This window comes from Megalobrama amblycephala, linkage group LG19 (genome assembly GCF_018812025.1).
Source record: "Megalobrama amblycephala isolate DHTTF-2021 linkage group LG19, ASM1881202v1, whole genome shotgun sequence".
In the NCBI taxonomy this organism is placed as follows: Eukaryota; Metazoa; Chordata; class Actinopteri; order Cypriniformes; family Xenocyprididae; genus Megalobrama; species Megalobrama amblycephala.
In genome coordinates this window covers 31595961-31609055 of record NC_063062.1, presented here as the reverse complement: position 1 = coordinate 31609055, position 13095 = coordinate 31595961, and the positions used below count along the sequence as shown (strand labels likewise).

Here is a 13095-nt window from a genome sequence, read left to right as displayed (position 1 = left end):
ATACATGCATACAGTTTACCAAGAGACGGAGGGCTAAAGCAGAGTACAGGAAGCAAGAGGTTACAGCATGGTTGTACATTTCAGCAGATCAACAGCCTTGAGCAAACCATCAGTTTAGTTTTAACAGGCCCATCTTTCAAAGGGGTAAGGATACTCAATGTATCCGATAATGAGACTAAGTTTAATACTTGCATGTCTCTCCAAGTTGAATTAAAACTGTCCTGATGCAATTTGTGGAGGCTCCCGTTGAATCTTGGCTGATATTGTCTTGATGAAGGAGAACCAGTTGGATTCAGAGGATCTTTGGTGAATGGAAGGTCTAGGCCGAGGCCTGGCACAAGCTTGGGGTTCCTTAGAAGCTTCTAACTTCTTAAAGCGTCATCTTGACGTCAGCATTTGTCAGTAAAAGAAAAGAAGAGGACGACGAGCAGGAAGAGCAGGGGTTCCTTGTGATCAGTGAATATAAGGGGTGGAGATGTCATACCCTCTTGAGGTGTCTGAGCCAATAAGGAGTTCCCCTTTCAGAGGGAAGTTTTACGAGTCTTTGTTCTGTAGCAAGATATTAGCATAAGACACTGGATTGGATGAATGAGAGAATAACCTTCTAGCTTCCTATAATTCTAACATGTCACAGAGTTAGTAACATGTAACATAAATTACCAAATAGGAAATTAAAGTTGGAGTCCGTAGATACCAAACATGCTGCCCATGTGATCTCAGTTAACTATACATTTGCAACTATGGAACATTAATACCAAAATAGTTCAAAAGAGAGAATTAATACATAGAATAAAGCCTATAAAAGGAAAGTCATGAGATGGGAAAATTGGATACATGTTTATACATTTCCCAAGTGGTTATATAGAGAATACATAGGATTAAGAGAGTTTATTTGTCCTTCTCAGGAAGAATGAGTCACTAGTCTCTCCAGAATTCTTCTGGATCATAAAAGTACCATATAACTGTAACAGGACACCTAGGTTGGCCTGTGTGCTAGCAACATTGGGATGCTGGTTACAGTTTTAGGGGGATGAGTTCAGAGAACTTTGATAGTGAGAGTGAGTTTATGGGTAATTCATTAAATACAATGAATAATTGTGTGGCTGATTGGTCCAGACGTTACATGTCTCACAAAAAAAGAGAAAAGAATTGAAACTGCATGTAACGAGTCATCAGCAGTGTTCCCAGATATTTTCAATGGAAAGTAGCTGGAGCCTGTTCAAAAAGTTGATAAATTTCGCTAGATGATGTCATGTTCCAATTCTCTCCACTTTACATCCATGCTCACATACTTTATTTTAATATAAAATATAGGCGAATGTCCAATAAAGCTGTTCACATTTACATATTTTCTGTCAGACAACTGGACGAGTATGATATAGTGACTGACTACATGTTAACCAGCAGTCCAAAAATTTGCTAGATTTGTAATTAGAAAAAAAAAAAAAAAGTCACTAAAGGGGTATGAAATGTCACTAAATCTAGTTTGCAAAACTGGTTGTCAGTAATTCTGATCTTATTTCCTACACAAACCTTTGTAGGTTTGTAACAAATATTCATAATCCCAGCCTATGGTTTTCATTGTCACTGTCACATTTCTTTTCACTGTCCTTGTGTGCGTTTATGTGCTTGTGTATTACAGAGGCTCAGAAGAGACTTTGGATGGAACTGACATCTGGGGCAGAGTCCGGCTGGGATTTCTCTTCTCGCTGGTATATAGACAGCACAGGCAGAAACAACGGCACCCTGAGCGACACACGGACAAGCTCCGTCCTGCCTGCTGACCTCAATGCCATTATGTGCCGCAATGAGCGCCTGCTGGCCTCCTTCCACAGGATTCTGGGTAAAAGAGTAAAAACACACTTATTTGTATTTATATGTACTGTAATCCTGATTTTAATAAATATACATATTCATAAATATTCTTTAGTAAATTGTAATGGTCCAGCTGAACCAGTGGCCTGCACATTTTCAATGGTTTTCAAATGGATGATGCTAGTTGAATGAAACTAATTTCCTTATTTTCACAACATCATAAATAACAAATTGATAAAGGACGTGTTTGAGCCAAAATTGGAATACAGCAAACTAATAAACAACTAAACAAACAAAACTATTAATTTATAATACTTATCGATAATCTTTGTCAGAAAATCCTATCCAAAATTACTCCTGGTGCAGTCGTCAATCATTTTATAGTATTGTCTGAATTCTGAATATGCAGTTGAATTAATAATATATAAAAAGTAATGAACTCCATTTTTCCATCTTCCTTTTATTCATGCTGGTTGTCATGCTGTTTTTTTTTTTTTTTTTTTTTTTTTTAAGATTTTAATAAATCATCAAATATAATTATTACATATAACAAATATTTATAGAATGGTAATGATATATTGATTTAATTAATTTTTATTAATATATTTAATAATTTAACAACTTAAATGACAAGTGTTTTATCTTTTACTAAGGTCTCATTATTAAATCAGAAGATTGCACATAGAGGAAACTATACTTTAATTGATGGTTCAAATATTCGGCTATCACCTGTAGTTAATCAGTTAATGTCATTTAATTTAGTAACTTCATTAGGCTAGTGCGTTAAGGATGGACGATGGTCATCTGTGTTCTCTAAGCACTGAAATTAGATATTTATTATTTATTTAATAATATATATTTAGGTACACATTCAAATGTGTTCATTATTGTTAGTATTTTTTAATATAATTATTAACATACAGTACAGTCCAAAAGTTTGGAACCACTAAGATTTTTAATGTTTTTAAAAGAAGTTTCGTCTGCTCACCAAGGCTACATTTATTTAATTAAAAATACAGTAAAAAACAGTAATATTGTGAAATATTATTACAATTTAAAATAACTGTGTACTATTTAAATATATTTGACAAAGTAATTTATTCCTGTGATGCAAAGCTGAATTTTCAGCATCGTTACTCCAGTCTTCAGTGTCACATGATCCTTCAGAAATCACTCTAATATGCTGATTTGCTGCTCAATAAACATTTATGATTATTTTCAATGTTGAAAACAGTTTTTTTTTTTTTTTTTTTCAGGATTCCTTGATGAATAGAAAGTTCAAAAGAACAGCATTTATAGCATTTAAAGCTTCTGTAGCATTATACACTACCGTTCAAAAGTTTGGGGTCAGTAAGAATTTTTATTTTTATTTTTTTGAAAAGAAATTAAAGAAATGAATACTTTTATTCAGCAAGGATGCATTAAATCAATCAAAAGTGGCAGTAAAGACATTTATAATGTTACAAAAGATTAGATTTCAGATAAACACTGTTCTTTTGAACTTTCTATTCATCAAATAATCCTGAAAAAAAATATTGTACACAAATATTTTGTACAATTGTACACATTAAATGTTTCTTGAGCAGCAGATCAGCATATTAGAATGATTTCTGAAGGATCATGTGACACTGAAGACTGGAGTAATGATGCTGAAAATTCAGCTTTGCATCACAGGAATAAATTACTTTGTGAAATATATTCAAATAGAAAACAGTTATTTTAAATTGTAATAATATTTCACAATATTACTGTTTTTTACTGTATTTTTAATTAAATAAATGTAGCCTTGGTGAGCAGATGAAACTTCTTTTAAAAACATTAAAAATCTTAGTGGTTCCAAACTTTTGGACTGTACTGTATATTAATATGTATTTAACGGGGCAAACACTCACACAAAGTATCTAAATATTTTTGAGGGCCACTGTAAATGTAAATAATAACGGGTGTGGTAAAACTACTGTTCAAAAGTTTGAGGTTAAGATTTTTTGTTTTTGAAAGACGTCTCATGCTCTGGTCTTATTTGTTCAAAAATACAGTAAAAACAGTAATATTGTGAAATATTATTACAATTTACAATTACTGTTCTGTTTTAATTTTAATCTATTCCTTTCAAAGCGAATTTTCAGCATCATTACTCCAGTCTTCAGTGTCACATGATCCTTCAGAAATTAATATGCTGATTTGGTGCTCAAACATTTCTTCTTCTTCTTCTTCTTCTTCTTATTATTATTATTATCATTATTATTATTATTATTATTATTATTATTATTATTATTGTTGTTTAAATGGTTGTGCTGCTTAATATATTTCTTGAAACCTTTTTACATTTTGAAAGAACAGCATTTATTTGAAATAGAAATATTTTGCAACAATACATAGTCTTTAAAATCAAAGTGTTCATTTCTTTCAAACGTTTGAACGGTAGTGTATATTAAATAAAAATGCTTGTTTTTTTTCCCTTAGGTAACATGGTAAGGTAGCAGTGTATGATTTGTGTGTTTTATTAAAAGCTTTTATTAAAAATTTTATTAAAAATTTCTTTTTTTTTTTTTTTTTTTTCTGACTTCTGTTTCCTGTAGGTAATGAAGATAAGGCAGCAGAATATGACAAGGCACTTTCTGCTAGAATTGAAGCAGTTGAAAGTCTACTGTGGGATGCAAAGAAAGGAGCCTGGTTTGATTTCAGCCTGGTGAACGAGACGCGGCACCTGTCCTTCTACCCATCTAACCTGGCACCTCTCTGGGCGCGCTGTTACTCTAAGCCGGAGATGGGCGATCAGGCCGTGCAGTACCTAAGAGTGAGCCGGTCACATTACAAACCCTTCTGTCACTTACTGACCCTTTTATAGTGGGTGATTTTGTGGGCACATCGACTGTATACAACATATGCAATGCTTCCTTCCTGCAGACAAGCTCCAGATGTCTCACCATCTGACCTAATGCTGCTTTAATTAGCACCTTCCATGCACACTCACAGTAAATTAATATTGTAATGTGTTTATATATAATATATTCCCTCTTGAGAAACACCACTGTTCATTTCCCAGCTTGTTCTGTATTGATTTATAAAGGGTCTTAAATAATAGCAGTATTTTTAAGCTTCACAGGAAGAAGTGAGACTTCAAACAGGGAGGTTCCCAATTCCCATCTTGTTTCTGAAGCAAACTCCATGCTCAACAGCAGATGGCACTCTTTGCACATTATTTTACAAACCTTCTCTGAAACCTTTCTCTTTCTCTGTTTAGGCTAGTGGAGGTCTGGACTATCCTAATGGGGTCCCCACATCTCTTAGTGAAAGTGGGCAGCAGTGGGACATGCCCAACGCCTGGCCTCCGCTTCAACACATGATTATAGAAGGTATATGGTCACCGAATCTTGTTTTTTGTGACTTTAAAGTCAACATGAAACCAAAGTAAGTCAAGTCAAATGTATTTGTATCGCATTGTACACATTGTTTCAAAGCAGCTTTATAGAAAATCATGATGTTAATGTTTGTACTGTAATTTCTTCATATCTTCATGCCTTACAGTCGCAATTAGCATATTAGAGCTGGGTGATAATATAGTTTACATGCTGTGACAGTTAAAACAATCAAGCAGTTAATATATGATATATAGTAAATATCGCCCCACACATACTGTTTGTATGCGGATAAAGATGAACATACTTATACATCCAACTTTAAAGGGCTGAGTGATTTAATATAGTTACATTTTGTATAGGGGGAAAAAACAGGCAGATTTGCTACAGTGTTATTTTAGTTTTTATTCTGGTTTTATAATATTTTGAATGAGCATTTGTTTTTTTTATAATTTTAGTTTTCATGTTAATTTTAGATTAATGTAATGTGCTTTTGTCTTTTTTTTTTTTTTTTTTTTCAGTTTTAGTTTAATTTTATTTATTTATTTATTTATTTCCAGTTAATAATCTTAGTGACTCAACTTAAACTTGTTTCAGTTTTTTATTGGTAAAGCAGCATTTAAATTTTTTCAAATAATATTTGTATTTTATATTTCAGCTTTATTTCAATTAACAGAAATGTTTTAATAGTTTTATTTTGTTAATGATAATAACTCTAATTTGCTATATAGTATAAATCACTTTATGTGAGTGTACTACTGTATGTAGCTTAAAGGGATAGTTCACCCAAAAGTGAAAATTCTGTCATCATTTACTCACCCTGGCCCCCCATTGACTACCATAATATTTATTTTCCCTACTATGGTAGTAAATGGGGAGCGAGATCTGTTTGGTTACTGACATTCTTCCAAATATCTTCCTTTTGTGTTCAGCAGAATAAAGAAATTCATACGATTTGGAGCAACTTGAGGGTGAATAAATGACAGAATTTTCATTTTTGGGTGAACTATCCTTTTAAATGGACCCTATTTACTTTCTAAGTACATATTCTTGGTTTCATTGTGCATTATTCATCAGTCCATTTGTCTGTATTATTTTTTTTGTTCAAACTGACAAACTAGACTGTCTGTTCCTGACTCTGTCTCCATCAGAATGCCATTTGTCCTGATAATCAGCCCTATCTTTAGTCTGGTTGCTAACTGACACTGTGATTCACACTTGTTCTCTCATGCAAACCCAGCAGCAGTGTGATGTTTAGCCTTATATAATGAGAGTGTGTGGGCTGTGTAGTTCTTTGACCTATTAATAGAACAGAAAATAATAAATAATGAGCTTCATTTGTTGGGCTAAACATTTTGCAACATTTGCAATTGTATGAATGCATGATCTAATGTTCACCCTTCCAAGAATGCGCAGGATATTGGTTAATGTTATCTGGTAGCCAGTACCTCTCTAGGTCATTGGTTATTACATTTTACTTTGGACATAAAGTGGCGAATCAACACTGTATGCCATTACAATTGCAGTTTAATTTCTTTTTCTTGATGGTCCACTTTAGACACTCTGCAACTACATGTCAGCTAACTCTCATTAGAGTATTTGTAGGCTGTAGTTCACTGTTAGGTTAGGGTTCATGCTAGTAGAATAAGTTGACGTGTAATTGTAAAGTTACGTATAGTCAGTAGAATGTCTGTTGGGGGACCATCAAAATAAAGTGTTAGCAGATATTAAGCAGACAGTCTAGTACTCTAATGACTGGTAGTTAGATATAGTTACTGGTAGTTGACATATTGACATTACTTGAAACCATTGAAATAGTGTTTTATATATATATATATATATATATATATATATATATATATATATATATATATATATATATATATAAAAATAAATAACACTGTTCCCACAATGTTGGGAGCATGAAATTGTTCAAAATGTCTTGGTATGTGGAAGCATTAAGAGTTCCTTTCATTGGAACTAATGGGCCAAGCCCAACCCCTGAAAAACAACCCCACACCATAACCCCCCCTCCACCAAACTTTACACTTGGCACAATGCAGTCAGGCAAGTACCGTTCTCCTGGCAACCTCCAAACCCAGACTCATCCATCGGATTGCCAGACAGAGAAGCGTGATTGGTCACTCCAGAGAACACGTCTCCACTGCTCTAGAGTCCAGTGGCGGCGTGCTTTACACCACTGCATCTGTCGCTTTGCACTGCACTTGACGTAAGGCTTGGATGCAGCTGCTCGGCCATGGAAACCCATTCCATGAAGCTCTCTACGCACTGTTCTTGAGCTAATCTGAAGGCCACACGAAGTTTGGAGATCTGCAGCTATTGACTCTGCAGAAAGTTGGCGACTTCTGTGCACTGTGTGCCTCAGTATGCGCTGACCCCGCTCTGTGATTATACATGGCCTACCACTACGTGGCTGAGTTGCTGTTGTTCCCAATTGCTTACACGTTGTTATAATACCACTAACAGTTGACCGTGGAATATTTAGTAGTGAGGAAATTTCACGAATGGACTTATTGCACAGGTATCTATCACGGTACCACGCTTGAATTTACTGAGCTCCTGAGTAGGCTTGGGTATCGAGTATCGAGTATTGATTGGAACCGGGACTAGCTTTGCGATTTTCCCGGAATCGTTCAAAAGTTTAAATTTCGATTCCTAGTTTCGATTCACAGTCCGTCGACTAGAAGAAGAAACCGCTGAACACCAACGAAGAAGCATCAACCGGAAGTGTTGGCATAACCGAGCGAGTCGAACATGGATAGCGTGCGTCGGCGGTCCAAAGTGTGGCTTCACTTTTCTAAATGGAACGAAATCTCGATCAAGATTGTTTCGTGCATAGGAGGGTGCACGTCGAACATAAAGCACCTCCGAGTTCATGGAGTAGAAATAAATAAATGTCTTTGACGCGCTGTGCTGACCGTCCTCCGCTGCCTCTTCCTCTGGCTCCGACCCCCAGCCTGGCAATCCACACGAGATCCGATTTTTTCGTATCCGATCTGAGCCACTTCCAAATGTGGTTTTAAATCCGATACATATCCGATCTTTGAACTTGCGACTTACGTCTAAACACGCATATCCGATTCCCATTGTAATTCCAAGCCATCAAACGGCGAGGGCGGCACGTTTGCTCACTAAAATATATATTTAAATTATATATATTTAATTATATATTTAAATTTATATAGCTTATGTTGTATTATGAAGCAGACGTGCATGTATGCACTCGCACTAAAAATTCGCAGCTCTATATTGATGTGGGAACTTTGTCGTGAAAGAAATTACGCACACACATATTCAGCAGCTGAATTTCAAACTTTGCCCGGTTAATTTAAAAGACCGCCGTGTTGTTTTTCTTATAAGCCAAAAGCTTCACTGTAGCTCTTTTTCTCTCTCGCGCGCGCGCGCTCTCTCCATTGCTCGCTCGAATTCATTCAAAAAACGGAATTCTAAAACTAATAAATGTAGATAAAATATCAAACACAAATTACCTTTATTTTCCGGTCTATATCCGTTCAGTCAGAATTCGCGCTGCAATACATCCATGACAGCTGTTAACTTGGCTATCCATTCTGACAGGCTAATCATGGCCACTCCATGAAATATATAAATAATTTCAATAGCACGGCCATTCAAAACCCGAGGATCTACTAGGCTATGTACATTTAAAACTATCAGTGACGATCATTTTGGGGCAGGAAGTAATGTAAACGCAGATATCGGATACCAGTCGCAAATGAGTAAACACACTGGCCAAAAAATCGGATATGGTCAAAAGATCGGATTTGTGCATTAAGACTTGCAGTGTAAATGCAGCCATACACTCATGTGTAAATGTGTTTTCAATATATTCATAATTTATAATATATTCAAGTTCATAGATTTGATATTTATATTGTAGTTGAAAACGGCCCTGTGAGAAATTCATAGTAAAGCTCATAAAAAGTAAAAAGTTCATAGAATTAAAATTGGTCAAACTATTTCCTTCAGAAAGACCGTTGGTTAGCTAGCTCATTTAAAATATCCTAAACTTCTTTGACCCTGCCTTTTAAAAGAATCTGAATTGAGAATCGTTAGGAACCGGAATCGAAACAAGGAATCGAAATCGGAATCGTTCAAATTCAAACGATACCCAACCCTACTCCTGAGAGCGACCCATTCTTTCACAAATGTTTGTAGAAGCAGTCTGCATGCCTAGGTGCTTGATTTTATACACATGTGGCCATGGAAGTTATTGGAACACCTGAATTCAATGATTTGGAGGGGTTACTTTTGGCTATATGAGAGAGAGTGTGTGAGTGAGTGTGAGTGTTTTGGGAACCAAATGATTGGGAGAGAACATCCCTGAAAAAAAGTGTAATCCTAGACAATAACAGTTTGGTTTTCTTCCAACTCCTGACAGTGGTTTACTGTGTATCCAAAGGCACAGACAGGCTGTAATACATCAGCATCAAACACATTTTGCACATCAGCCACTTTAGCTATAACTTGAAGCAGTGTGTCTGAAAAATCTTCAGTGTGAACTAAATCAAATTTTTGCCTTCAAAATTCAATTTGCCTGCTGTCACATCTTGTCTATGAGTTTGGGAAGTGACTATTAAGATGTGATTAATGATTCTCAGTAGTTGGTGAATTTGCCATTTAAATGACCCACCCACTTCTCACCCCATCCATCATGTCTTTGCAGGTCTCTCCGGGCTCGATTCAGCCCACGCTAAAGAGCTCGCCTTCAGTTTGGCCCAGCGGTGGATGCAGACCAACTGGCGGGCTTACATCAAATATGAGGCCATGTTTGAGAAGGTTAAGTCCACTAAAATTCACTCTGGGCTGTGTCCAAAATCACCCCCTATACTCTTATATAGTGCAGTATTTGAGGGAACAACCATTTGTAGTGGTGTTCAAAACCATAATGAATATTATAGAGAGCACTCGTTCAATCCCATAATGAAACACAACAAGGAGTGTCAATGGCTAGCTGCTAGAGAATATTCATGGTTCCTGTTAATTCAATGAGATCCTGTGTCTTGTAGAAAAGGTCGTCTTCCGGCACACTCGCTCATTTTTATTCACTCACGCAGTGGACTATAGTAGTGGAGTAATGAAGGGAATAGTGAAAATGTTTGTAATAGGGGCCACTTTTGGATACAGCACTGCATTGTCACAAAAGTTTATCATTTGCATGTGTTATTAATTCTGGTCAATTTAAACATTCAAGCGATTTTTAGCCATTCAGATTTAAGCATAAGATGACGCGAAAGAGAACCCAATTCAGTACTCGCACGCTGTTTTTAAAATGGCTCGCGAGTACTGAATCGAGTTCTCTTTCACGTCGTCTTGCGCTTGAATGGAAAAATACAGTGTCAAAATCCCCATCATTGCGATTATTCACATAAACACTGTCAGTCATGTCTTAACTGAGCATAATGAGAAAGAAAACATGTGTAACAGAATATTGGATCCGTGCATTCAGTGACAGCAGCCTAATATTTCTGCTGTTGTTTGTCAATGTTAATCAAACAACAAAAGACAAAGAGAAAGTAACTCACTGATCTTGATTGTCTTCTGTAACGTTAATAATGATTAATCTATATTTAATTTATACAGTAAAGACTATGCAGTGTTATTTCACATTTGGTTAATTTCTGTACTTGAGTACTGTTAGTATTTACTTCTGTTGTATTTATTTGAGCTGTTGCTTGTAATTTGTTTATTTGTTCTCATTTTATTAGTGAAGACTCACTTGTCTTCAATAAATTTTGAGCTTTATGTTAGTTAGACTAGTAGTTTTTCAATCAATCGAGAATTGTGAAATTTCACCGGTATCTAAAATATTGGTGACTTATTTACTAGAATACGTTACATGGGTCATAACAACAACAACAACAACAACAACAACAAAATTTTTTATTTTATTTATTTGGTCTCACTTTAGTTTAGGGTCCAATACTCACTATTAACTATTAACTATGATTTTTGCCTCAAACTCCTAATTACTGCTAATTACTTGTTAATAAGGTAGTTGTTAAGTTTAAGGATTGGGTGGATTAAAGGGTTAATTCTGTCATTAATTACTCACCCTCATGTCGTTCCACACCCGTAAGACCTTCATACATCATCGGAACACAAATTAAGATATTTTTGATAAATCCGATGGCTCAGTGAAGCCTCTATTGCCAGCAAATAATTAACACTTTCAGATGCCCAGAAAGCTACTAAAAACAAAGCTATTTAAAATAGTTCATGTGACTACAGTGGTTCAACCTTAATGTTATGAAGCGACGAGAATACTTTTTGTGCGCCAAAAAAACAAAACTGCTTCATGAAGCTTCGAAGCTTTATGAATCTTTTGTTTTGAATCAGTGGTTCGGAGCGTTTATCACGTGATTTCAGTAAACAAGGCTTCGTTATGTCATAAGTGTTTCGAAATTTCAGTGGTTCACCACTGGGGGGTGTGACTTTGGCAGTTTGATACATGCTCCGAACCACTGATTCGAAATTAAAGATTCGTAAAGCTTCAAAGCTTCATGAAGCAGTGTTTTGAAATCGTAATGCAGAATTGAAATGCATGTTTCTTATCGAATCTCCAGTTCTCTGAAATTTAGAACCAGTTCTAAAGTGGAACTCTAGCAGTCACCAAGAAAAAGTGAGCAATATTGAGCTGGTCATGTGATCTCATTATGGCAGTCTCCATGAGGCGATCTGCTCAATGTAAAATTCCATTCTGAACAGCCATTGTTTCTTGCTAATGGTGCACACAAATGACACACAACATCTTTAAATGGATCTAAAAATGTAAAATATTATTGGAAATACTGCTTTCTTTAAAAATATGTAGATTGTAAATTAATACGTTATGACTTAGTGTTCACTTAACTTCCTCACTCTCTTTTTCTCTGCAATTCTCTTCACCCCATGTCCTTGTTACAGTACGATGTCAATGGTGATGGAAAGCCCGGAGGAGGTGGCGAGTATGAAGTTCAGGTATTAATGGTCTGTTCATATTTACATATTCAAATTCATAAATCTGCTTCCGAGCTGGGCACAGCGCTTCAGAGACATTTTAATCTCTGGAGGAATTAGGGGTAAATTAGAGTTCTTCAGCCCAGCAGAACCATTCTTGAAATGTAGAATCTCATTTTCTCCCGGACCCTGAGGACCAACAGAGTGTCTAGAGAAGAAACGGCAAATTAATAGAAGCTCAGATCATCAAATTCCAAGTTCATAGAATAAATTTCAAAAGATGTATCATGGAAAGTCTTTTTTTTTTTTTTTTTTTATCAGACTTTGGCTGTCGCAAGCATCAGTATTGCTATTGCTGAACTCTAACCGTATTAAACTTGGGCGAATAACTTGCGCAAAGAAACATGACTGACAACCCAAACCCTCACTCTTGATTTTTTTGCCATAGTTGGGATTCGGATGGACAAATGGGATTGCTCTGCAGTTGCTGGACCAGTATGGTGATAGGCTGAGCTCTGGAGGTTGTGTCCTGAATGCCAACATTCTGATTGGACTCATCTATCCCATATTAAAATCTCTGTTCTAATTCTGATCCATGAAGTCTGGAGGCTGAAGCAGAGAAACATGAGCAAATCCCACATCTCTATTAAACAGTTGAAGCTGAAATGATTCGATCGATGTCATTCTGTCTGACTTGCTTGCTCTTTTGGTGTCCGGTTGTCTTTAATTTGCAGAATCAATTCATCATATTGTACCTGTTGTTGTTAGTAAGAGAGAATTACATGGGTCAATCTCACATATTTCTTTTTTGGGTGAAATAAGACATTATATAAGACTAATAAATATTGTTTAATGGACCTGAGCTGACATGAGCTAACAATGACTAGTTGTATTTTTTTATTAACTGTCATTTGCAAAGATTAATAAATACTGTACCAAATGA

The 13095-nt window shown here is 35.7% G+C and overlaps 1 protein-coding gene across 4 annotated transcripts in view; it reads left to right on the top strand.

Annotated features, from left to right (window-relative positions):
* treh (trehalase (brush-border membrane glycoprotein)) overlaps positions 1–13095 on the top strand; it is a 24819-nt gene extending 11724 nt beyond the window's left edge. For all 4 annotated transcript variants that reach the window (XM_048168050.1, XM_048168048.1, XM_048168049.1 and 1 more), the window contains 6 exons: positions 1643–1843; positions 4395–4612; positions 5060–5171; positions 9880–9992; positions 12120–12173; positions 12601–13095. In XM_048168050.1, coding sequence (XP_048024007.1) covers positions 1643–1843; positions 4395–4612; positions 5060–5171; positions 9880–9992; positions 12120–12173; positions 12601–12738 — 836 coding nt within the window. In that variant the 3' untranslated portion in view covers positions 12739–13095. The remainder of the gene's footprint in view (positions 1–1642; positions 1844–4394; positions 4613–5059; positions 5172–9879; positions 9993–12119; positions 12174–12600) is intronic.